At 41.3% G+C, this 26075-nt stretch overlaps 1 protein-coding gene across 1 annotated transcript in view; it reads right to left on the minus strand.

Annotated features, from left to right (window-relative positions):
• Nucleotides 1-11636: 11636 nt before the first annotated feature.
• ITGA6 (integrin subunit alpha 6) overlaps nucleotides 11637-26075 on the minus strand; it is a 92698-nt gene continuing 78259 nt past the window's right edge. Inside the window, exons 20-25 of the mRNA XM_049773532.1 lie at nucleotides 25101-25274; nucleotides 22470-22571; nucleotides 22087-22197; nucleotides 21886-21990; nucleotides 20307-20432; nucleotides 11637-12644 (exon numbers count right to left, since the gene is read on the minus strand). Coding sequence (XP_049629489.1) covers nucleotides 12483-12644; nucleotides 20307-20432; nucleotides 21886-21990; nucleotides 22087-22197; nucleotides 22470-22571; nucleotides 25101-25274 — 780 coding nt within the window. The 3' untranslated portion in view covers nucleotides 11637-12482. The remainder of the gene's footprint in view (nucleotides 12645-20306; nucleotides 20433-21885; nucleotides 21991-22086; nucleotides 22198-22469; nucleotides 22572-25100; nucleotides 25275-26075) is intronic.

Here is a 26075-nt window from a genome sequence, read left to right on the forward strand (position 1 = left end):
GCACCATGGCGAGCCCCGCGCCGAGGAGCCGGAGCCCCGGCGCCAGGTCGCCTCGGCCCGGCGCTACGTGAGGGACGTGGCGGCACGAAGAGGCGGGGAGCAGCTGTCACGGCCGCGGCCGCCGCCCCCCGACGCCCAAGCCCGGCCCCTGCGCCGCCGTGGGGCGTGTCGGAGCGGGACCGGGGGTGGGGCCGGGAAGCGGCTCGGCTGTCGGTCCCGCCTGCGGGTTGCAGCTGCACCCCTCGATTCGGAGCCTACAAACCTACCGGGGGCGGTGGCCAGAGCAGCCAGCCGAGCGCACTAGGTGCACGCGATCTCGCGCCCTTTGGCAGACCCAGTGCCACCCGCCTCCCCCAAAGGTTCCAGGACCACGTGCAAGCCCCGACTTTCAAAAGCTCGCTTCTGGTGTCAAGCGCTGCGTTTGCCAGGGGTAACTGAGACCCCAACATTCACAGCTTCTGGAGCCGACCCTGCAGGGGCAAATTTTACCATCACATCACACCACCAGCCACCAACAGCTGCAACAGTGGCTCCTGCATACAAAAAGTGAAGACGGAGGGTGGCCCTAAATAATAACAGCGACTGTGTGTGTGTCTGTGTGTGTGTGCGTGTGTGTGTGTGTGTGTGTCTGTGTGTCCCTGGAGAAGACAATGGGTGGCTCACAACTAAGCTCTAGTAATAGGCTGTCTGGGGATGGCTGCTGTGAATTTAACGAACCCTTTTATTCTGACTTGCCTTCTCTTCCCTTGTGGTATCTGAGTCAGGTTGGTTGCTTCAAGCTTTTCAGTTGCTTCAAGCTATTCCAGGATCATGAATGTAAAGCTAGATAAGCAGTCACAAACCTAAGAGTACAAAGGGTAAGGGCAAAGCTTGCTGGCACACACGTATTGCAGTTGTACCCACTGGTATAGAATAGCAGTTCATTGCTCTATTGTGTGTGTGTGTGTGTGTGTGTGTGAGAGAGAGAGAGAGAGAGAGAGAGAGACAGAGAGACAGAGACAGAGAGACAGAGAGAGACAGAGACAGAGAGAGACAGAGACAGAGAGAGGAAACTAGTGGCTTCCTAGAATGTATTAGTCCCACACATTCATCTTGAAGAGGAATATTAGACTTTCAATTATGTAAGTGGTTGGGTGAAACTTAGACATATTCTCCAGGAAAGGTACCTCTCATGTTGCTTTCTGGCATGTTAGCCAGCGCTTGTTAAAAAGAACAGAGAGCCTTAGGAGCTGAGCACATGCTTTGCACGTAGGAGCCTATGCCAGATCCTTGGCATTGTACGAACAGTCTTGAGCTCCAGCAGGAACTATCCTGGAGCAATTAGCTGAAATAGACCCTGAGCTCCTACTACTGTGACCCCCAAAATGAATATATCTCTTTTGTTTGTTCTGGGGCCACCTCTGCTGTGCTCAGGGCTAACTCCTAGCTCTGCACTCAGCGATCACTCCTGATTGTCTCAGGGGACCAGAGGGAGTTCCAGGGATCACACTTGTAAGGTCTTGTACAAGACAAGCACTCTAGCAGCTGAACTATCACTCTGACTCACAAATGAGTATGCCTCAGAGAAAGCAGTATTAGACTTTGGATGTATAGGGGAAGTAATGAGAGTATTAGGTTTCTCATTTATGGTTGCTGTCACCAATCATCCAACACTCCTTCCTTCTGGGGCAAAGGCTTTGAACACATACCAGGTGGTTGGGGATAAAGCTCCATGCAGATAAAATTTCTTCTCCTGTACTCTCACAGTCAGCTCTATGCCTATACTATGAGGCTCAACATGGAAGTACTTTATACTGTCTTTAAATATATACTCGAAGGCTACGTGAAGAAGGATCAGGTTTCTACCCACAGCAGAGTGTAGACTGTTGGATGGAAACCAGGGAGAAAGGCCTGACCTCATACAGTACTGATTACAACCCTCTGGCAGTGAGAGGGAGATTCTGGTCCTTGGTGGTCAGAGCCAAGCATCATTTTTAGGATTATGAAGCACTCTAGTGAAATAAAAATCTGAGAACTAGTTTCAAAACCTGGGTTCTGCCAATGCACTGGCTCTGTACTCATGAGTGACTTAAACTCTCTGAGTCTCAGCCCTCATACCTAAAAAGAAGGGGTATCATCTGTATCATGGGGTGACTATAACCTAGGTATTGTTAATCTCTGTGTGAGAGACATAAGCAGACATGTATCCAGTAGCTTCTGCTTCTCTCAAATCCTTACTGCTATTAGGGGGAGGTATTAGGAGGGATGGGAACCACACCTGGTGATGCTTCCTGCTACAGTGTTTAGGGGATCATACAGTGTCAGACATTGACTCTGATCTCCTCCCTATCTCTCCCCAGCCCTTCATCATTGTCATATTTTATTATTTCCTTGTTAAGATTTTATTAGAATCCCTCATGTGTATTATCTGAAACAACTTCACCAAAGAAAGGTTATCCTTAAAATAGTCCTTTTGCCACATCCACAACTTCAGCTTGTCCTCACATCACCTGCCTCTTTTCTTTTCTCTTTCCTGTCCATGCCCTGAGCTCCAAATTCTCCTCCTGGGATTCTATGCAGTATTAATTACCTTGTTCAGTCCTAATTCTGCTGCTTTCCCCCTGACCATGTTAGTTTGCTTAGCTGAACATTAACTTGTGTGGAAGTAAAAAGTTCAGCAGAAGCCTTGGATTGATTTTAGCAAGATAGGTTCTTGAAACCAATGAATTGTTTCATCAAATGTATGAACTTTTTAAATCCCCAAAGAATTAAATAAAAGGACAATAAGCTGTGAATAAAATTGTTTATGCTAAGCCACATAACACCAATAAAAACATTTGTATAGGGGAAAAGCACACCCAACAGATTTCAGGGTTTTCTCCTGAATCTGTGCTCAGAAATCACTCCTAGAGGGCTTGAGAGACCATATGGGGGTCAGGAATAGAACCCAGATCTGCTGTATGCAAGGCAAGTATCCTACCTACTATACTATTGGTCTAGCCTGAAAATTTAACTATAGTTTAGCTCTTCTAGAAATGAAATTTTCCACCAGTCAGTAACTATCTGATCTATACTAATTGAAGATTATTACCTAGCCATCCCCAAATGGAATTAATTTCACAATAATAAAATGGGTTTTTTTTTTACTCATTTCCTTTTAACCGTGTATCCCTTCTGCCTGTTTGTTTGACTAGTTTGACTTTTCACTCATCCCCAGCAGAGCTTAGGGCTTACTCCTGGTTGTGCTCAGGGATCATGCATAGTGGTAGTCTGAAAACAAAATGTGGTACAAGGGATAGAACAGGAGTCAATTATGTGTAGGAAAAAATGCCCTAATGCTTGTATTATCTCTCTGGCACTCCCTTCTGTCTTTCATTTTGTACAGATCCTCAGAGTACCTTTTTGTCTGTTAGATTGTCTGAGTTTAGGTGACTGACGTTCAAATAAAATTAATTTTTTTCTTTATTCAAAGTGTCAGGGATCAAACCTGTGGCCCCATAGAGGAAGTCACATAGCCTATAAAAGTTCAATTACTTCTGTTTGTCATTCAAGTGTTTGTTTCCACCCAATATATAGGTATGACGTACATATAAAAAAGAACCAATTTGTTTCTTGGTCATAGATTTAGAGTCTGATGCTGGAGAGAATATTAGTTGAGAGGGTTGTTTTGTTTGCCTTTGGGGGCCACACCCAGTGATACAGGTTGTGAACCTGAGATTTCCACATGTGAAGCCAATACTCCAGCCCTATGAGCCTCTCTCTAGCTCAGCAGTCTTTTTTGTTTTATGGTAACAGTTAATGTGACTTCGTCGGTATATAGATTTTTTTTAAACTTTATTTATTTATTGACCGACTAATTGGTTTCTGGGCCACACCCAGAGGTGCTCAGGGATCACTACTGGCTCTGCACTCAGAAATCACCCATGGCAGGCTGGGGGACCATATAGGATGCTGGGAATCTAACCAGGTCCCTCCAGGGTCGGCTGCATGCAAGGCAAATGCCCTACTTCTGTGTTATCTCTCCAACCCCCAGCATGTAGATTTAAAACTAAGATCACCCGTTGACTCATAAAAAAAAAAAAACTTTTGCCACTCTCTCACCTACCTAGGAAAATAAAAATTGGGAGGGGGCACTAATAAACCAAGAATTAGGGTTAGTGCCTAATAATTTTTATTACAAGGCAGTCTGCCCTTCATCTTGTGAGCACCCTCTCTTCCTGAGCTCCTCTCCTTGAAGCCCCAGACCCATAGCCAGTTCCACAGCAAAGGGTGTCTAGTCCCTGTCATCCCACTGTTCTAAGAGTGTTCCCCTCTCAGTATAGATGTCCTCTGTATAAGAAATTAACTTCTTTTCTCCTGCTAATCTACCTAGTAGTAGTTTAGTTAGCTAGCTGAAGAAGAGTCCAGAGGAATAGGGGAAATTCAAGTGAGAAGTTCAAAACAAAGGAACACAATCATGGATAGGAGGTTCTGTCTCGTAGAAATGGGGGATATGTTAGATCTTTAGTGTGTTGAAAATCTGGATCTTGCATGGATTCCAGAAGAATTACTTGCCTTATCAGTTATTTACAATTTTGTTAATAACATACAGACCATGAATCATTGCACTCTCAAGATGTGCTTCAATCATTGCACTCTCCTGAAGCATTAATTCCCTCCATGTGCATTGACTTCTTCCAGGGGGAGTGGCATGCAGATATTGTGTGTGTGTGTGTTGTATGTGTGTGTGTTGTGTGTGTGTTGTGTGTGTGTAGGGGGGGGGGGAGACAGAAAGAGGAGAGACAGAGACAGAGAGAGAAGATAGAGACAGAGAGGAGGGTGAGAGAGAAAGTGAGTGAGTGAGAGAGAGAGAGAGAGAGAGAGAGAGAGAGAGAGAGAGAGAGAGAGAGAGAGAGAGAGAGAGAGAGACTAAAAATAGACAGGAAGAGTTCCCAGACTTGAATAAATTGGGAATAGCAATTTGAACCTATGTCTCTGAAGGCATTTCCTGCTGGTGTCTTATTTGTAACATTTTTTCCCAGCAAGTTCTTTTTGGGAGGTGGGGGATAGGTCACATCTGGCAGTGCTCTGGGTTTTCTCCTGGGTCTGCACTCCTGGTGAGGCTCAGATGACTATATAAGTGGTTCTGGGGATTGAGAGCGAAAGCAAGCCATACTATTCCTGCTCTAGAAAGATTTTATTTTTTACTTTTATTTTTGATATTGGGACTCTACCCAGCTATACTCAGGGGCTATTCCTGACTCTGTGCTTAGGAATAACAGCTGCAGCGTTCAGGGGTCTTGTATGGTACCATGGATTTGAATTAGGATTATTCAAATTAGGATTGAATTAGGGTTAGCAAGATGTATGCCTTAGCCACCTGGCTTTAGCCACCTTCTTATGTGCCCTGCTTGCCTCCTTTATGGCAAATAGTCTCCAGCTTCCCAGCCCTAGTTACTGGTGCAGTAGAATCACCATAGGCAGAAAAGAGCCCTTTTTTGTGAGTAGTCAGGCCACTCAGACCTCTAATCGAGTGTTTTTCAACCACTGTGCCATGGCACACTAGTGTTGTCAGGTGTGCCATGGAAAAAATTCCAATTTCATCTGTAACATGCAGCTTCGGCATTATTGGTCTATTTGTGAGCCGAAGCACATGTTACGGACTATAAAAACAGAGAGGGGGCCGGAGAGATAGCATGGAGGTAGGGTGTTTGCCTTGCATGCAGAAGGATGGTAGTTTGAATCCCGGTGTCCCATATGCCCCCCCCCCCCAGCCTGCCAGGAGAGATTGCTGAACGTAGAGCCAGGAATAACCCCTGAGTGCTTCAGGGTGTGAACCAAAACCTAAAAACGAACAAATAAAAAATCCCCCCCAAAACCCCTAAAAACAGAGACTGAGAGCTGTTGATCAAGAGCTACGTGTGTGGTGTGTCTTTCTTCAATTTCTGCTAGAATATCAGCTTTGCGTTTGCTCAAACAGGCCCAGGTTTCGCACTGAGTAAGTAAACAGAAATATGAACAGGAATAAAACTTTATTTCACAATAAAATAATTATAAAATAATTTCTTTGTTTTTATTTGTCTCCTATTCAAGAGAATTACTTTATATTATATATAGACAATATAGGCACAGAGTTAAATTTTTTTAACATTTTCTAATGGTGGTATGTCTCGTGATTTTTTTTTTCATGGAAAAAGTTGCCTTTGCATAAAAAAGACTGAAAAACACTACTCTAATCTACCTTTCACAAGCTGGGGAGTTTCAGTGTTTTTGTTGCCTGGTTCTAGTCCTTATCCTCAGAGGTTTGGACTGAGTCTCTTTGGGCATTTAATTTTTTCTCAATGCTCTTTAGGAATTCAAATATAAAGCTCAGATGAAAAACAATTATTTCATTTTCTAGGTGTAATATTAGTTCTAGAGGGAACTAGATAGATAGGAACACTGAATTTCTTTTCTTTTCTTTTGGTTTTGGGGCCACACCCGGTGACGCTCAGGGGTCACTCCTGGCTATGAGCTCAGAAGTCGTTCCTGGCTTGGGGGACCATATGGGACGCCGGGGAATTGAACCACAGTCCGTCCTAGGCTAGCGCTGACAAGCAGACATCTTACCTCTAGCGCCACCATGCTGGCCCCGGAACACTAAATTTCCTATATGCCTTAGCACCTTAGTAAAGGACTGTGAGTTCTGCTTCTGATAGAAAATTAAGTATCACTGGTTGTTTTTATAACAATATCACTGCTTACAATACCATTCACATTATTATTATTATTATTATTATTATTATTATTATTATTATTATTGGCTTTGGGGCCACCTCCAGCTGTGCTTAGTACTTACTCCTGTAGTAAGGTAGTACTTAATCAGTCACAGTTCTGGTGTGACTCAGGGGATCTTATGGAGATCCAGGGATCAAACTCGAGTTAGCTGTCAGCAAGGCAAGCAAGCATCCTGCCTGCTGTACTATATCCTTCCAAATCATTATGATTTTATACTAGCAGTCCTTCACCTCCTTCTGTACTATCTATTGCTTTAAACTTAAGATTAAGCTTTTTATGAAAGTTCTCTCTCAGATAGGGCAGAGATGGCTCCCAGGTTGAAATACATGCTCTGCCTGCAGGAGGCCCATTTGGGTCACTGAGCTCAGAGCCAGAAGCAGCTGCTAAGCGTCTCTTGCTGTGCAATACCATCAACCTCCCAACCCTACAAAAAAGAACAACAAAAAATAAAATAAAAAAGAACTATTGTCATTTTGTATGTGTATATCCAGAGCCCAGCACCATTTCTAGACATTTCTTAGTAACAGACAGGATCTTACAGCAATGCTCACTGGCATTTACTTAGAGGTAGTGAACTGTATATAAATCTACCAGGCTTTGAGGTAGCCAGGGCAACACCCTCTCTCTGAATTTTCTTGAGACTTGGCAGAATCTCTAGAAGGAAGACGTCTCTGAGGTTGATACAGGTGTGACTGCTTTTCTGGGGAGCCTGGCATGGGCAGCTCGAGAAAGGCTCGAGGACAAGGTCAGAGAGAACAAGGTACACACACTCCACTGCCTGCTGAAGAATCCCACGTAAGTCCTCACCGAGACCAAGCTTCAGTCATTATCTCTCTGGTTTTGCCCTCATGGCACTTCAAACTTTATTTTACAGTTTGCTTAGCTTCAGAGAAGTGGGATGAATCCCTTTATTGCTCCTTGTTAGAGCTCTTGATTACTTCTGTGCAGACCTGGCTTCAGCCACTGCACACAGCACTCCCCTTTTTAACAGCCAGGTCACATTGGGTCATGTGCCTTTAAGTCAGTAAAACCTGTTTTAAAAGGTAGAAGAGAAAAAACACTTGTCATCTGCAATGACTGAAAGAACAGATGCCTATCGTTTTCTTTTGCAATCCTAACGTTCATTTTCCCTGATTTTTTTGGACCACACCTGGCCATGCTCAGGGGCCATGCTTGTGGTGTTTAGGGGACCATATGCAGTATTGGGTTACATTTTATTTTACCCAAAACAAAGATCATCCCTGGTTTCTTTGTATGTTTGTTTACAACTTGGATTTACCCCCAAACAGAGATTGTCTTACTTGTAAACCAAAATGGGTTTACTGCCCCACCCAGGAGTGGTCTCTGTACTCAATAAAAACAGTAGTTCTGGCAGGCAAAAGGAGCTCCATTCTAGGTAGAAGACTGACATACTACATGTGTTTCACCCTCAGCCTGGTCTGGATTTTTTCTTGTGCGACCCTGATTCTGACTCTATGACACCTATGCTTGGAGATATGCAGGGAGTGATTTTTACAATATGTGATGGGATTTGAATCAGGGTTGCAGCCACAGCTGCATGCTAAGCAAGTGCTTTAATTCCTGTGCTGTCTGGCCCTGAAGCTTTCTTCAGTTCTTTGAACCTCATCCTCTATTCACAATATGAAAATATGATTTTATTTATATCTAATAAAATTCAATATTTTATTTTAGGATCACACCAGGGTGTGCTCTGAGCTTACTCCTGGATCTGCACTGAGTACACCTAGTAGTTCTCAGGGGACCATACATGATGCTGAGGACTAAACTCAGGTAGTTTGTGTGCAAGACAAGCTCCCTACCTGCTGTTCTTTCTGTCCACCCCCCCACCCCATTTTTCTTTCCTTTAATTCCAAGTGCCTTTCCACTTGACCTTGCATGGGTCAGATCTAGTTTCTCATTAGGGCATACCCTTTTTTGGTAGTGGCCTGGGCTTAGTCTTACTTTTTTGGTGTGGACATTAAATACTAACCTACCACTGCTCACCCTGTAGAACAAGCTTCATCATGAAGTCATGGTTTTCTCACATATACTGTGATTTTGCCAACCCATTATGAGTTTGGTAGTAAGTAGTCCGCCACCAATGATCAAGTTGTTGCAATGTTTGCAAATTTACTCCTTCACACTACCACTCCTGAACATTCCTGCATGATTCAAGGAAAGGTGATATCACAGAACTCAAAGCACTGCCATAAACTAGCCTGGGCTATGGAGACAATTTGGGGGACAGAAGTGACTGCTGTATGCAGGGTTCTCAGACTTGGTCTACAGTACTGCAGGGCCCCCCTAAATGCTATCAGGTGTCTCATATCCTTCAAAAGTTCAGTCAGTGGCCCATAAGTGCCTCTAACATTACTTGGGGTGGTAACATATATCACTGGTCTTCAAAAGTATAAGAAAATCTATAATACCAAATGTAGTGGGAAATACCTGACATATTGGGAAGATAATACATTTTAAACTAGACTTATTCAGCAATAGCATGCTACATTGTTTGGGTAATATATATATATATATATATATATATATATATATATATATATATATATATATATACACACTCTCATTAATTAGAAGTCAGCTAGGTTTCATAAAATGGGTTAACCTAAACAAAAGCCTATGGTAATGAAATGACTTTCTGGCTATTCAGTCCTCCTAAGTCAGTCCTAGAACTCCATAAAAATGATATATGCCACACAGCTGGGCCACTCTCCTACGTAATATATGTTCTAAAAAAATTTTAGCCATAAGAACCTTGTGTGTGTGTGTGTGTATGTTATCATTGCTATTTACTCTACCCTTTGCAGATATACACCTCAAAGTAGACAAGCAATTGCAACAGACAATATGTAGGTATCCTGAGCAAAGCATATTTTATTTATTTTTGTTATTTGGGTCATATCCAATAGTGCTCAGGGGCTACTCCTGGCTCTTTGCTCAATGGTCTCTCCCGAGAGTGCTGCGTAAGCATGCAGTATCTGGGGTTGAACCCTGGACTCCTGCATGCAAAGCCTGTGCCCCAGCCTGCTGAGCTGTCTCTCCAGTCCACAAGCTGTCTTTTTAGTTCATTTTCTTTCAAGGTTCAAATGGACAACAAAGCAAAGGAAGGAAAAGAAAACCCTTAAACATGTATATGTTACTAATATACTATTCTGATCATTATTATCTCTGGTAGATCTGAGAATATACTGGATACAAATTAAAACATTGAGCACATTGGTTTGGTTTGATTGAGCTACTTAAAATTTTAGGCTTTGTTCCACAAATACTGTTACTTTATTAACCAACAAACACTTTCATAAAAAATTTTTATTTCACACTTTTATACAAATATCCACAGGTATTTTCTAATCATGAAATAATTTTACAATGCTAGTTAGTATAAAAAGGTATCAAATGCAAACAGACCAGTGACTTGACTTGAGATGACATTTTAACAACTATTAATTCGACCACCTCTACATTCTTGCTTTATTATTAAACCCCACTTTAACCCGCCCTGCCCCTCCCTTTTCAGGATATTCCTTTTTATAACAAAGGTCCATAAACACTTTCAAGACATCAGTGTCTTAGCAACCAATAAAGCCAGTGCATTAGGTTCCAAGTGGCCTCAGTGAGAAACTTGAAATTTTGAACATGTACGATCTATTTTAGAGGAATTTCTGTAAACAATATATCATTTGTAAAACTATGACTGTGAATGAGAATTCCAAAGTACAATTAGAATGACAGCTTTACTTTTTAAAGGGCATCAGATTTCTGAAAAGAAACCAATGAAAAACCTCAAAATAACAATGGCACCATGGCACTGTCAACTGTTTGGTTTAAGACTGAGACACTGTTTACACTGAATTCAAACAAGTTAGCACCAAGTTTGCTGTTGCTCATCATAAAACCTACTGTTCTGAAGCATTGTAATGAAAAATTTAGCTAGCTTTCATACTATTTGATTTTCATGGGATATCCAGAAAGGATGTCTTTCTCCAAACCCCTTCTCCCCCCATACCCGCTTTCCATTTTTACAACTAAAACCCAATGTAAAGACTTTGTGAGAGTAGCAGTAATTTTTGATACTAAAAAGGGGAGAGGAAAAAAGGGAAAAAAACAATGGACGTGGACAGTGCTGACATATTTCAATAACAGAACACTTACAAGCCCTGCTCATCTCTCTGACCTTTGGTCTCTGACACTCAGTAGTCTTACATGGCCTCAGTTTGGAGCCAACACAGGCCCCTGCTGTGCCTTTCAAGTCCTGAATAGACAGTCCCACCAATCACTAACCCAGACAAATACCCAATAGACAAGCCCACTTCTATGGAAAAAAAAATTCCAAATTATAGCACAAAAGTCAGAAATATCACAGGCTCTAAACTCAGAAAAGCATCCCATGTGCCATAACAATTCCATAGCTCAATAGCCAATCCTATTTCTTTTTATGGGGGGATAGGAAATTGAGGTGGACATACCCAGCAGTGTTCAGTGCCCTGATTTTGTGCTCAGGGATTTCTCCTGGCAGAGCCTGGGAAACCATAAGTGGTGTTGTGAATCAAACTAGGATCAGTAAGTCAAACACCTTCACCCTATTATTATTTCTCCAACCCCAACACTTTTTTTGGGAGTTTGGATGGATGAGGATGAAGACTATGATTAAAGGAGATATTTTTTTGTTTTGTTTTGTTTTGTTTTGGGGGGCCACACCCTGGTGACGCACAGGAGTTACTACTCCTGGCTATGCGCTCAGAAATCGCTCCTGGCTTGGGGGACCATATGGGACGCTAGGGATTGTCCTAGGCTAGCAAGGGCAAGGCCTTACCCCTTGCGCCATAGTGCCAGCCCCAGAAGGAGTCATTTTTAATCATTTAAGGTTATCTGTAAATGATCACAATTCTCTGATACATTTATTAAAAAAGATTTTCTTTCTTAGCAGTCAATCCTTTCTTTAGGTCTTGTAAATGACTTCCTGTGTTCTAATTTCTGATTGTTTAATCCAACCTGAAGAGTAACCAGAGAATCTTTGGCCTGTTCGTCGATATCAAAATGATTTGTAAAAAAAAAAGGAAAAAATAAATACCATATACAAATAAGTCTAACTAGCATTCAAGTCTGTTGCTCCTGTATATTTTAGGGAGAAGGAAGAATAGAATCTGGATTCATTTGGTGTGAGCAGATTTTCCTGCATCTGGGGAAGACGGCCGGATGGTGACCTCACCACCTATTGCACATTTCACTTAAGATAGCACTTCAAATGGACATGCAGCAATCGACGGCACAGTCTGGTGATGCCAGATGATTCCATGGCAGGTTCTCCAATCCTCTAGAAAGGAGGTTTGTGGAGGTGGCCGCAAGTTTGGGGTAGTCAGTGCTCAGCAGTAGTGGGTACCTTCTTCCAGCCACACTGGGAGTGGGGCTGCCACACAATATGTGTGGGTGAGACAGGCCCTTCCTCAGCTCATGGACAAGAGCCACAAAGACAAAGGCCACCCCAAAAGTTAAATTAAGGCAGTTGAAGGAAGATCCATTCTGACGGGTTTATATTTGGTTGTGCAAAACAGGAGTCTTCGGCTATATAGTATCCACAGTTAAAAAAAACTGTAGGTATAAACAGGGTGCCGTCTATCTGAAATTAATATTCAGGTACTGAACAGGCTTTTAAATCCACTTGAATGTTTGAGTTGGAAAATGGGAAAAGCAGTTTTGGTGCCCTGTGAGATTTGCCCCCCACCCCACCCCTAGGAGTAGCTTTCATTTTCATTCCACCTTGTGATCCACTGTTTCTTTTCAAGGTTGTCATGGTACTTTTCATCTTTGATCTCTCGCTCTTCTTTGCGGATCCTGACGGCATGGTACCGGGGAACGCTATCATCGTACCTTGAGCGTTTAAAGAATCCACACTGGTGGGGAGGGGGGGGAGAGAAACAGGTAAATTCAGTTAATTCAAGACAAGCAAGGACAGCCAATGGGAATGGCTTCACTTTCTGTTCACCTCTGCCTACTTTCAGAATAAGAGAAAAGGATTTTGTTTTCTTCTTAGAAAGTGCTAATGGTTGAATAGAAATGGTAAAAGCCAGGGGGAAATAAAAGGAAAAGAAGAAAAGCTGTAAAACTAAAAGAAAATCTATTTACATTTGTCTTTGCAAGGTTCCTCTAATAGCTAAAGAGTTAATGAAAATGTGACTTCATTTTTTTTAGCTATAGTGATATATGAAAAAAAAGTCTCTTTTTTTTTGTTTTTAGTTTTGGGGCCACACTTGGCTGTACTCTGAGATCACTCCTGACTATGCTCTAGAAACCCTATGTGGTGCTGAGGATGGACCCAGGGCTAAGCACATATCTAATCCACTGTATTACATCTCCAGATCAAAAGGTTTCCTTTTTAGATGTATAAAATAGCATTTTAATTCTATTTATTTATTTTGGTTTTTGGCTCACATCTGGCAGTGTTCAGGAGTTACTCCTGGCTCTGTGCTCAGAAATTGTTCCTGGCAGGTTTGGAGAACCATATGGGATGCCAGGAATTGAACCACCCACCATCAGTCCTGGGTCAGTCGCACAAGGCAAACAAAGACTCTATTATTGCTGTGCTATCTCTCTGGCTCAGCATTTTAATTTTAAAGACAACTTTAGTTAAATGCCAGAAACCTTAAGTCACAAGCTTTCCTTTCTCCCATCCACAAAGTGAAAATCAGGTCACAAATATAATAAAAATGACTGTTTGAGAATGTGAGTATCAAAGGATACTTTGAATACTCATTGAGTATTCAAAGGATTATAATATGAGAATCCTCTTTCTGAGGCTCCAGTGTACCTATGATCCCTCCCATTGTCTGAATTTGCAGATGTGCTTTCAAATTGAGCTGCTTTGTCAATAAAGCACATAGTAACTCTATTGTATAATAAAAATCAATCATGTACTGTATAGAATTTAAGAAAAGTATCTAAATATTTTGGAGTGAGGTTGTGCTGGAGATAAAATCCAGGATTGTGCTCTAGCCATTTGGAATATCTTCTTGGCATGTCACTTGATTTTACTGCAGAGCATCCTCTATTTTTTTATCTTTGTTTTGCATGAAGAAAGATATTATATGTACATTTAAGTTGTTAAAGAATATATATTTTATCTTAGTAAATTTTTCATCTGATGCACAGTAGACTTTTATGGAAAAAATTAAGAAATCTAAAAATCATATTGAGTTAGTTTAATGAATAAAATATGTATGTCCTTCAAAAAAAGATGATTTTCAGTTTAAAAATGCAGTTGGAAAGGGCCAGAGCAATATTACAGTGGTTAAGGAGCTTGCCTTGCATGTGTCTGACTGGGTTCAATCCCTGGCATCCTGAACACCACCAGGAGTGATTTCAGAGTGCAGAGTCAGGAGTAACTCCTGAGCACTTGCTGGGTCTGACCCAAAAACAAACAAAAAATGCAGATGTAAGAAGAGTAAGAAAGATAGGTCAATTAATGTGTTTATTGTTTGATATAAACAAGAATAACATTTAAGTTAAGTGATACTATGTTAATAAAATGTCATGGCACAAAATAAAATGATAAAATAAAACCAGGAAAAATGAAATAATAAATTTTGTTCTTGGGCAATTTCTACATACTTATTTATTATTATGTGCAAAAAAGAGGACCAAAACATCGATCAACTATGAAATGTGGTTCTTAATTCATTTAAACAAAGAAGCAAATCAAGAGTGATAACAGTGCCATGAGGCATTATAGAAATAATCCTTTCATGCCTTAGAAATAGAAAATGAAATCATTGCCAAATGCCTGTTTCCACAGCTTTATAAATAAGAAAAGCAAATCATGAACTTAAATCAACAGAGACCCAAGATAGGATATAGTTTCTAAGCACATGAAACAGGTCAAACTCTATTACAACAACAAATGGAAAATTGTTCAGGGCATTAGTAAAATGTACAAGATTTTTTAAATATTTCAATGCCATTTTGGCAAAGCATCACCTTCTGAAATCAACTATAATGTTCATCATGCCAATAATCATCATTTGTTGTAATGATCTTTGACCTGTCATAGATGTGCAGGAAAAGGAAGTCACATGCTTAGCTGGCATGTTACTTGTGCATGCCAACAGTGAAAGCATTCCAAGCCTTCCCCCATCACTAATAGCAAAAGGATAAAAAAAAAAAAAATCAGCAAGAAAATCTCCTCACCAAGAGAAAAGTTTCTAGCATGCAACAGGTTGATTAGAAAGTTAAGAAATTCCAAAGTGGACAAGAAATCTGGAACGATTTCTTATTCATGTTTGAAATTCCCAGAGAGCAATTACAGGCTAGAATGACAACACATAGCAAATGGGGCTACAGTGAAGGTCTAGTAGAGCTTCCTGTTGTGTCTGTAGACTGAAGTTTTCCTCACTGCTATGGGTGATGTTAAAACACCACCACAAAATAATTCACCTGCAAGGAAAAATCCTTTGTGCATTGAAAAACAAATCTGTGAACTTTCAAGTAAAATAAAATAAAATAAAACAAATCCAAGCAAGGCAAGCCAGTGTGGACATTTGAAAACATCGGTTAATGGGACACACACAGCAAGCGGTTGCTCTTAAAGTTAGCCACCACAACCATAGCAGGTCCCACAGCTAGCAATAAAAAACATCCATCAATTACCAATGACAGAAGTAGATCAATACTATGCATCGGAAGTAAGCCTCTCTTTATCAGATGGCTGAGCATGGATCTCAGCCTTGTGATATGTGGCATCATAATGATCTTTCTTATTTCTCTTGAAGAAACCACACTATAAGGAAGCAAGGTATTTTGGTCAGTTTTATAGTTTTGTGTAGAAAAACCCAACAAAAGAAAATGTCTCGGGCTTTAATCTATTGACAGCTTTTCTGCAGAGATCACTATAGACTGAACCTGAGTAAATGATCAATGTCTGTGTTACCTTGTTCCTGCAACCAACTCAACTCTGTTATTGCATACCTCTGGCTTCGTATCTGTATGGACATTGTTAATTTATTTTTCTATCTTTAACAGAAACCTCGAGAACAAGAATCATCTAAAGAAGTTATTCAATGCAAGGAAAAAAACTTATACATCTATTTTTTTTAACTACATGCTTTGGTGCTTAGGAATTATTCCTGACACCTTACTTAGGAATCACTGTGTATGGTGCTCAGAGAAAGAGAACCCTGACCTGCTTATTCAGCATATGTGCTAGCCCTTGAACTATCTCCCTGAGCCCAAAATTATATACATCAGAGTAGAGCTCTGGGTCGTTTCTTCTTATAAGAGAACATGAACTGAAAAAAAAATCAAAAAAATGCTACAGATTGTTTAACACAGGTTAATGAATAAATTCTTTGTTAAGGCTTAGCACAAATTTGAAAAACGATCCTGCGTTTCTAAGGAAATTTTATGGAACAAATACCAACCTCCTAAGACCTTTGGATTTGTGAGGTGAATCACAACATAGATTGTCATGAGAAAATGACTTCTGTCTATTTCCCCAAATTCTGTTTTGTTTTGAGGCCAGACCTGGCAGTGTTCAGGGCTTACTGGGCCCTGCACTCAAGGATCATTCCTGACAGGCTCGGGGGACCATATGGGATGCTGGACCAAGCCTGAATTCGCTAAATACAAAGTAAACTCCCTATCCACTGTACTATCACTCTGGTTCCAATTCCCCAAATTCTGAACCACTATATAACTTCAATGATTGTCCCATCAGATCACTCTAAATAAGTATAAGAGATTTATTCTACTTTGTACTATAATTTCAATCAATGTTGCAGAAGCTTTTCTGTTTAATTTTATCTACTTCATAAGGTCATAGAACTTTCCTTTGAAATAAAATTCAGTCAAATAAATCTCTACTTTCCAGAAAAACTTTGCTCCCTGGTTTTGCAAACTGGTGCAGGTAATAAGTCAGGTTTTATTTGTAGAATATGGTAACTAATAATTACATGTGAACACAGATTTTTTTTTTTTTTTTTTTTGGTTTTTGGGCCACACCCAGTAACGCTCAGGGGTTACTCCTGGCTATGTGCTCAGAAGTTGCTCCTGGCTTGGGGGACCATATGGGACACTGGGGGATCGAACCGCGGTCCGTCCAAGGTTAGCGCAGGCAAGGCAGGCACCTTACCTTTAGCGCCACCGCCCGGCCCCGTGAACACAGATTTAACATTCAATTTGATTTAGGATTCAATTTGAGTTATCCTAGACTTATTCCAAGAACTCATTGATTATCTATGACCAGTCATTTCTATACTGGACAAGGCAACTTTAGAATATCTCCCATATATATTATTGTAAGACTTATTGGGCAGCATTAATTCAAACTACTTATCTTGGTATTCTTGATTCTTAATTTAATACACATTTAATATGTGGCCAGCTGTCAATAACGTGTTCTAGCAAAACTGGTAGGAAAAGAATGAACATGGAACCAAGAACCCAATTGTACCTATAATTATAAAGAAACTTTCTATCACAGAGCACCTCTATTCAGTTGAAAGTGACTAAACCAGTTGGAAAGACTTCGCTTTTTGACCTTCAAACAAAATTCAAAGCAGAGTCCCAATATTTGACACAGATCTCGTTAGGGAGATATCTGGATACAAGTACCTGACCTTGGCCTGGTCTTGGCAAAATTCATTACAGGGCCACTAAGGTAAGCCATTTCTAACCCCAAAATTCTCTGAGCTTATTAACACATGAAAAAATTCTGACTTTAAGAAAAAATAAACATAATTCTGTCTCAGAAAGAGGAAGTAATTTATAAAGCAATGCACTTATTTTCTAGTCGCAATAATAGAAGTCATGTGATTGTTTACAAAATAAAATTGGGGGGGGAGCGGAGTGGTGGCACAAGCGTAAGGCATCTGCCTTGCATGTAGTAACTTAGGAAGGACCGCAATTCAATCTCCCAGTGTCCCATGTGATTCCCCCAAGCCAGGGGTGATTCTGAGCACATAGCCAGGAGTGATCTCTGGGTGTCACTGGGTGTGACCCAAACAAACAAACAAACAAACAAAAGGAATCTGTTTAGGGTCTGAGAGATAACATGGAGGCAGGACATTTGCCTTGTAAGCAGAAGGACGGTGGTTCGAATCCTGGCATCCCATATAGTCCCCCAAGCCTGCAAGGAGTGATTTCTGAGCGTAGAGCCAGGAATAACTCCTGATTGCTGCCGGGTGACCCACCCCTTAAAAAAACAACAACAACTACAAAAATAAATAAATAAAATTGGGGAATTTTTGGAGACATGCTTAGAAGATGGGGGCTACTCCCATCTCTGTACTCAAGAGACCGTGTGGTAGCTGGAACTGAACTTCAATCTGCTGCAGGCAAGACCAAGTGTCTTAATTCCTTCCTATTGCTCTGGTTCCATGTGATTAGTTTAGAATCTGGAATTTTTTTTAAATTTACTTTTTTGGGCTTTTTAGTTTGTTTTATTGGCGGGGGAGGGCACAACTGACTCCATTCTCAGGTTATTACTCCTGGCAGTCCTAGGGAGACTCATGGGATGCTGGGGATCAAACACAGTTGGCCTAATGCAAGGCAAGTTGCTCTACCTGTTATACTTTCATTCCAGTCCAGAGTCTAGATATTTTAGAGTTTTCAGAGCAAAACAAAACAAATACTATTGAGATCAAGCCCCAGCTACTTGTTAAAGAGCAGAGGCAAACCTGGAGGATTTATAAATGCCTGGTCTAAGATGAAACAGCTTGAACTTCTTCATGCTTAAGCTATTACTGTCTCATCTGGATGGAAAAACTACCAGGAAGACCCGCTGTGACAAAAGCTCAACAACACAATGAGATCATTGGCAAATATCACCATTCAGCCGCCACCATTGTTGTCCCTTTCCCCATAACTGCCTCATGGAGATCTGGTGGGCCCTAGTACTGCTGGACACAAACAGCAACACCTCTGTAGCTAGGCCTGAGCAATAACTGTCATGCCATCTGAATGACCCAAGGCCCTGAGTACTACTTGGCAAGACACTCTCGATCCTGCCCTCCTACACACACACACACACACACACACACACACACACACACACACACACAAAAACAGTCAGCCTTTAATGCATTTTTTAAAATATGGAAGTAATTCTTTTTCTTTTTTTTTGTTTTGTTTTGTTTTGTTTAATTTTGTTTGGTTTGGGGGCTACAACAGGCATTACTCCTGACTTTGTACTCACAGGAATGTTGCCCTGGCAAGTTTGAGGAACCATATGGGATGCTGGAGATTAAAGGTACAAGGCAAATGCCCTACCTGCTATACTATGGTTCCAGCCCCTTGGACAGGATTTTCAAGTTTCTGCCTATACTGGCTGTCTATGTTTGCTCCTATATTGACTGTGCTCCTAATTCCCATAGACCTCAGAGGTAAGATTGGCGATGTCCCAGGTGAGAAATTTTGGCACAATCAGGCTCTACACAATTTAAAGGATTGCAGAAAATGATGTTAGATGAACAGAAGAAAGTTTCTTCCAACAAATAACTATTTAAAAGTAGGAATATCCAAATTCTTGCCCTGAATACAATAGGATGCAAGGGAAGGATAAGGTTAGTCTAGTCCAAGATTGTTGATAAAATTTTATCCAGAACAGCTCTTGACCCTGCATGTTTGAAATTCAGGTTTTTTAGAATATCAGTATGCTACATGCATATATAAAGTCGTGGTAATTAAAGACATTATTATTTTTCTAATTGCAGGATGAGGACTGTGAACCTCCATGACTTGAATCTAGAACTTATAGTTCATAATAATCTTTGGCAACTAAAATATGCACTCATCTCTCACACTGCTTTGTATTACAAGCAGAAGGGATTCAATTTTATTTGTAAAGGACAATATCTTAACGTCTACATTTGAGCAGAGCCCACACCTGGTAGTGCTTTGGCGTTTCTGGGCCAGCTCAAAGCCTCGGTGCAGCCAACTGTGTTCTATCAGTGGAGCAATCCCCCACTCCCAGAAGAAAATGCTGAAACCAATTCTCATATTTGATACAGGCTATGTTGATCCTTTAAGAAGAAGTCATCATCTAAATTTGTTTTCTTATTTTAATTTTGCAGTGATAAGAGAGGAAGCCTGGGGTCTCATACATGCAAAACAAGGGCTCTGCCACTGAGGCACAGCAGACATTCCTGGTTATTCTATTCCTAAATTAGTTGCAACTATAAGAACCACAGAAGCTGCCCTGAATATTTCAGGACACAATTCAGATTAATGTAATCTCCAACAACTCAATTTCTTACAGGAGAAATTGCTATTGTTTTTAGAGACTGATGTAGTGAAAGAATTAGAATTATTTGCCTGACATGCTGAAATTATATGTAAAAGCTACCAAATTTTGTATGATTGAGAAATGATTATGTACAAAGTAATAAACCGTTGGCTATAAAGCTAATCGTAAAATCTCCAAGTTGGCTCTATGCTGGAAAATTTTCATAATAAAGTAGGGATAAGAATCAATTAAAAAATAAAACATGCTAGTAATATTAATTTACATTAAAAATATAAAATAAACTTTACATCACAAAATTCCAAATGAGACTAAGACTTACCTTCCATAGTAGAAACACTAATAGACCGAGCATCAAGATTCCAGCAAGAATCGCCACTAGGATGATCCACCAAGGCACACCTGAATACTGGGTTGCACTCTTGGAGGGGAATACGGTCACACGAAGCTGTGAGGCAAAAATATAAGGGGGAGGGGAGCAAGTGACCACCAGGAATTGTAGAGTGTCCTATGGTGACTTTGATGTCAGCTCCTACAATAATATCCATGGGAAACTTCCTGATGCATGAAATTGGCCCTGGTTTCATGCTTAAAGCTGCCAGAGAAATAGTATAGGGGGTAAAGTGCTTATTTTCTTCTCAGCCAACCAGGGTTAGATCCCTGGTACCACACATAATCCCCAAGAACAGCTGAAGTGAACCCTGAGCCATAGAGCCAGGAATAACCCTCAGAGTATTGCTGGATATGGCCCCAACATCAAAACAAATAACACCAATAAAACCCAAACAGAAATTGCCTTTATTGGAATGTAAAATTACAGCCTATGAGAGTTTTTATGTTCTAATTATGTGACAGTTGGCAAATACCAACAATTTTGTTAATGTGGATTTAGAATCCAGATGGATTTCTGTGTTTTTAGGAGTCCAAGACCACTTTACTTCCTCTCATGACCTCAGAATCCACTAGACTGGATATTGTCCCCTAGCCCCATCATCTCGCAAGACGTAAGTGCATCTGGTGATGAGTGTGACACAGGTCTGACTACACTGCCCCAAGTAGAGCCCACCTTCCACAGACTCAGTTTCCTCATATGAATGTAAGATTTGAGGACTTTCTGGGTAGCACATGCCTCAGAACAGAGATCTTGAAGTCAGACAGTTGTGGACTTCAATCCAGACCCAAGATTAAGTTCTTTCTCTCTGCCTGTTTCCTTTCTTGGCAAAACAACAACAACAACAACAACAACAATTCCAAAAATTTTAACATTTGGAGCTGGAGCGATAGCACAGCAGGTAGGGTATCTGCCTTGCATGTGGCCAACACGGGTTCGATCCCCGGCATCCTGTAAGGTCCCCGAGCCTGCCAGGAGTGGTTTCTGAGCACAGAGCCAGGAGAAACCTGAGTGAGGCTGGGTGGTGCCCATAAAGAAACAAATCAACACAGAACGAACCCCGGTTAGAATCCCAGCATCCCATATGGTTCCCCAAGCCTGCCAGGAACAACTTCTGAATGCAGAGCCAGGAGTAACTCCTGAACCCCGTGGAATGTAACCCAAAACCTAAAAAACAAACAACACCTGCCTTGCAAGAATGAGGCAAAGAAAACTGACCCCAATGATGCCCTCTATATCATCTTTTCGGATCTTTATCCCTTCCTACAGTGGTGCCATTAGATCTCAGGTCTACCATGGACACCACAAAACAAGATGATCTTAGAGGTACGTCTCTTTTCAGGGACTGTATTAAAATATAGTGTATGGGGGGGGCAGGACATCTGTACCTCTGAACCTGATGTGATTTCTCCTTCAGGGTTTAACAGTGTAATTGGGGGAATTGAGCACCAAAGGAGCCTGCTAGGAAGGGGCGGGGCAGGGACCTGAATGAAGTCCTGAGATAGCTCACCTGGGTACCAGCATTTGGCAGCTTGATATTGATATTGTCAGTGGCGGCAATGATGTCAATGGAAGCTCGGACCAGAATATCCAAGTAGTTCATTTTAGAATATTCCTGTTGGGAGAAAAAGTTAGTAAAGGCAAGAGGAAATGGTCAGTGGCCTGGAAGGAGGCCACTGGTTTCCAGGGTAAGGCTAACAATGGGGCACACCTCAAGAAACGTGCTGTTCCACAACCGGGAGCGCAGAAACACTGAGGCTTTGCTGTCCAGCCCTCGAAGCGGGCAACTGATGTTCACGCATTTCACGTTCACGCTGCAGTTCTGGAAAACGAGAACGAGGAGGCATCAAGAACAGCTGAGTGGGTAGGAGGATTTTTGAGAGGGAGGAATTTTGGGATCTTTGGGGGAGGGAGGTGGTGAAGGGTGAAGGGTATGGTGCTGAAAATATATATATGAGAAACCATCATCAACATTTTAAGCCACACAATCTCAATCGTACAAAAATTCAAACCTAACAAAACAACTACAACAGTCTGCTTGCAGCCCTTCTTCCTTCTGCCCTCTGGCCTGTGTTGGCTCCTGGAAACACTTACCAGGGTCTGGTACTTTCTTTCTGCGAATAAAGAGAACTTGCTACCATCGCTTATCTGTTTTTCGGCAATTTCCCTCCTCTTCCTTGAGTGTTGAGGAGACTCCTGTAAAGAATTATATTTTAGTTCCTCTTTGTAAAAATAAAATATTTATACACTGTGACTTATGTGGTTGTTTACAATGGGTTTAATTAAGGCAAACAATATTCTCACACCTGCAATCCCACTACTCTATGTCCTCCTACTTCCACTAAAGAACCCCCACCCCGCCCAGTTCCCACTACCTCCAACTTGACCCCTTGATAATTATTATTATTTTGGCTTTTGGGTCACACCCAGCAGCATTCAGGGTTTACTCCTGGCTCTATGCTCAGAAATTGCTCCTGACAGGCTCGAGGGACCATATGGGATGCCAGGATTCTTTTTTTTTTTTTTGGCCACACCCATTTGACGCTCAGGGGTTACTCCTGGCTATGCGCTCAGAATTCGCCCCTGGCTTGGGGGGACCGGACACCGGGGGATCGAACCGTGGTCCGTCCGCTTGCAAGGCAGACACCTTACCTCTAGCGCCACCTTCCCGGCCCCCTGGATGCCAGGATTCAAACCACCATCCTTCTGCATGCAATGCAAATGCCCTACCGCTGTGCTATCTCTCCAGCCCCAGACAATTATATTTCTTAAGCTTAGTAGTTATAGCTTGGGCCTCCTAGTGAATTGAGTGGTTTAATTATGTAGAGATACTTCAACTCTACAACACAGGAGGGCACAAGGTTCTTGCCCTTATATTACTTCTGGACCGCCACTTCTGCTTCTTCCTTCCATTTCTCACTTTTCTTGGTCCCAAATAGTTCGTCTTCATAGAATTCTTTGCCATTTCTATTTTGTTCTTGTTTTTAGGACGTACATCCAGTAATGCTCAGGATTTGCTCCTGACTCTGCACTCAGGGATCACCTCCAGTAGGGCATGGGGGACCATATGGGTTGTTGGGGATTAAATCTGGGTTGTGTGCAAGGTTAATGCCCTGACTGCTATACTATCTTTCTGGTCCCTTCCTTTCCACTTTTATACCAACCTCTTACGCATACTCCTCTCCCCTAAACAATACCAAAGTCACATTCCATAGTCACATCAACAGCTCATATCCTCCTTTCTCTAGTCAACAAAAGTGCAGAAATAATTTCAATGTAAATTCATCAAAGGCTCTTCCCCTACCCACTACAAGTTAATTCCCACTTTGACCCTAGGACTAAAAGAAAGAGAAAGAAGGAAGCTTTTCGTGCTCCCATTTTCCCTCCACACTGAGCATGATGAGACTGAGATCAAGCTCAGTCCTCGTTTCCTAGCACACCTACAGTGAATGATGCTGAAAATCAGAAAATAAGCAAAGAACTAACATGCCACTTAAGTCATTAAAACAGAAAATGGAAAATTAAGTCATAAGAAGGTTTAGAGGTGCCAAGAGGGCCACATCCTATGGTGCCTGGGGGAGCAGATTCTATGCCATATTTTCAACAGGTTTGCCAAGATACATTTATATAAATACATTTATATTAAAACATATTAGTATACAGAAAATAATTTAAAGTGTTCAAAAAATTATCTTCTAGTACTGGTGGTCTAGTGGGTAAAGAGTTCAAAAATTAATGTTTTGAAGATCTATGTATTTAAACAAAACTCAAAGAAAATTAGAGATAACTCGGGGCCTGAGCTATAGTGCAGTGGTAGCGCGTTTGCCTTGCATGCAGCTTACCCAGGACGGACCTGAGTTCAATCCCTGGTGTCCCATATGGTCCCCCAAGCCAAGAGTGATTTCTGAGCGCATAGTCAGAAGTAACCCAAGTGCCACTGAGTGTGGCCCAAAAAAACAAAAAAAAGAAAGAAAAGAAAATTAGAGTTAACTATAATGAACAGCTAATATGACAAATGTTCTAAATTTGGTAAGTAGAAAAGGATACGAGTTTATTTTTAATAAAAAGAAATAGATCTGCATTAACAAAACAAATCTTCAAGAAACTGGAGTGAAATGGATGAATTCATGTGCAAAGAGGCACAAACAGGATTTGGGAGAAGTCAGGCAGAGGTGCTGAAGTTCATGTCTCTGTTACCTCATCTGAAATCTGTGGCCACAGACTAATATCTCATAGGGCCATTACAAAAATGTAGTGAGAATATGCAAAATGCAAAAAAAAAAAAAAAAAACTGTGTTCACCATTGCATGTGAGAAGCTAGTAATCCCATTTTACCATTAAAAAAAAAGAAGAAGAAAAAGAAAATTCTCAAGGGCACTCTACTAGATGCCAGCATCTATTGTAAAGAGTTAGTTTATTAAGAATTCACATTGGTGGGCCATCCCTGGCATCATGACCATATCCTTTTCACATGTCACTAAAACTTCAGAATGTGTCATTTGCTTCCACAAATGCCAAGTAACCCCGGTTTAGGTGCACAAAGGTCCATAATCAGAAATCTTCGGCTAATTTAGTTAATCAACAGTGAAAGAAATTATGACACCAAAGGAAATTCACCAAGTCAAGAAGGGAGTTTCCTAAGGAAAGCAAAGTACTCTCCCCTCCCCCCCGCAATAGTTCTCATGAGATCCTGAGAGACCATGAATGAACCTGCCTACCACGTACCTTTAAGTGCAAGAGGTTGATCTCGCTTTGTGGTGTACAAGCAATTTTTTCCAAGCCTTCTGACTCTACTTTGACCAAATACAGCAACCATTTGCCATTGCTAATTTCTTTTGGCCACTGGATATTCAAAGTTGCTGTACCAAGATTTCGAAGAGGTTTGCCCAAGTTAATTACCTGTTAAAAAATAATAATTATTATTATCTCAGAGTAATTCTCCCGAGGTAAAACAAAGCAGCTACTATTGCTACAAAGAGAAATGTTCAAGTATACAGCATTATTCAAAGCTCCAAAAATGAAGTATAAGATAAGGGTGTTCAAAAGACATGGGTACTTAAAGGGGATAAGTCATGAAATTAGAAAGAAATCAAAAGGTCCAAGAGGAATGACTTGTTCACTTGATCCAGGAACAACTACTGTGTGCAACAAGAATTGAATTAATGGTGTCAACCAGCTGTGCTTCCAAATGTCCAAGGAAGTCCCTGGTGTAGTTGCAAAGTGCAATGTAACTACCCTGCTGAGAAGGTGGCATTCCCTTGCCCTGGCACTGGCCTCAGCAACTTGCTTCTGCAAGACCAGTGACTGAAAATCTTACTGCAAAACTGAAGCTGTCTCTATTCTCTCTCTCTCCAGCAAAGACTGGAGACCAAGTAAAACCATGAGGGCAGCCATGAACTTACAGGGCCAGGCTGCAAATGAAGCAATTTCCCACATAGCAGAAGCACAGAGTTCAGGGCCCTCTTGGTCTTGGTGGAGGAATGCTCCAGAACCCACACAATTCTTTTTCAGCTATGCTCTTATACACAGGGCAGTGGTCCGACATCTTACAACTTCCCCAAATGGCTGTGATTGGCAGAACAGAGGTGTTTACAGCCTCTTTTTTGGTTCTTCAGGAGCCAGGAATGGAGCCATGTTAGGCCTTTTCAGACATAAACCCTGACAACACTATGTTTCCAGCTACATGGCTTGAGCCAGGCA

The sequence above is a fragment of the Suncus etruscus genome, chromosome 5, assembly GCF_024139225.1.
Source record: "Suncus etruscus isolate mSunEtr1 chromosome 5, mSunEtr1.pri.cur, whole genome shotgun sequence".
In the NCBI taxonomy this organism is placed as follows: Eukaryota; Metazoa; Chordata; class Mammalia; order Eulipotyphla; family Soricidae; genus Suncus; species Suncus etruscus.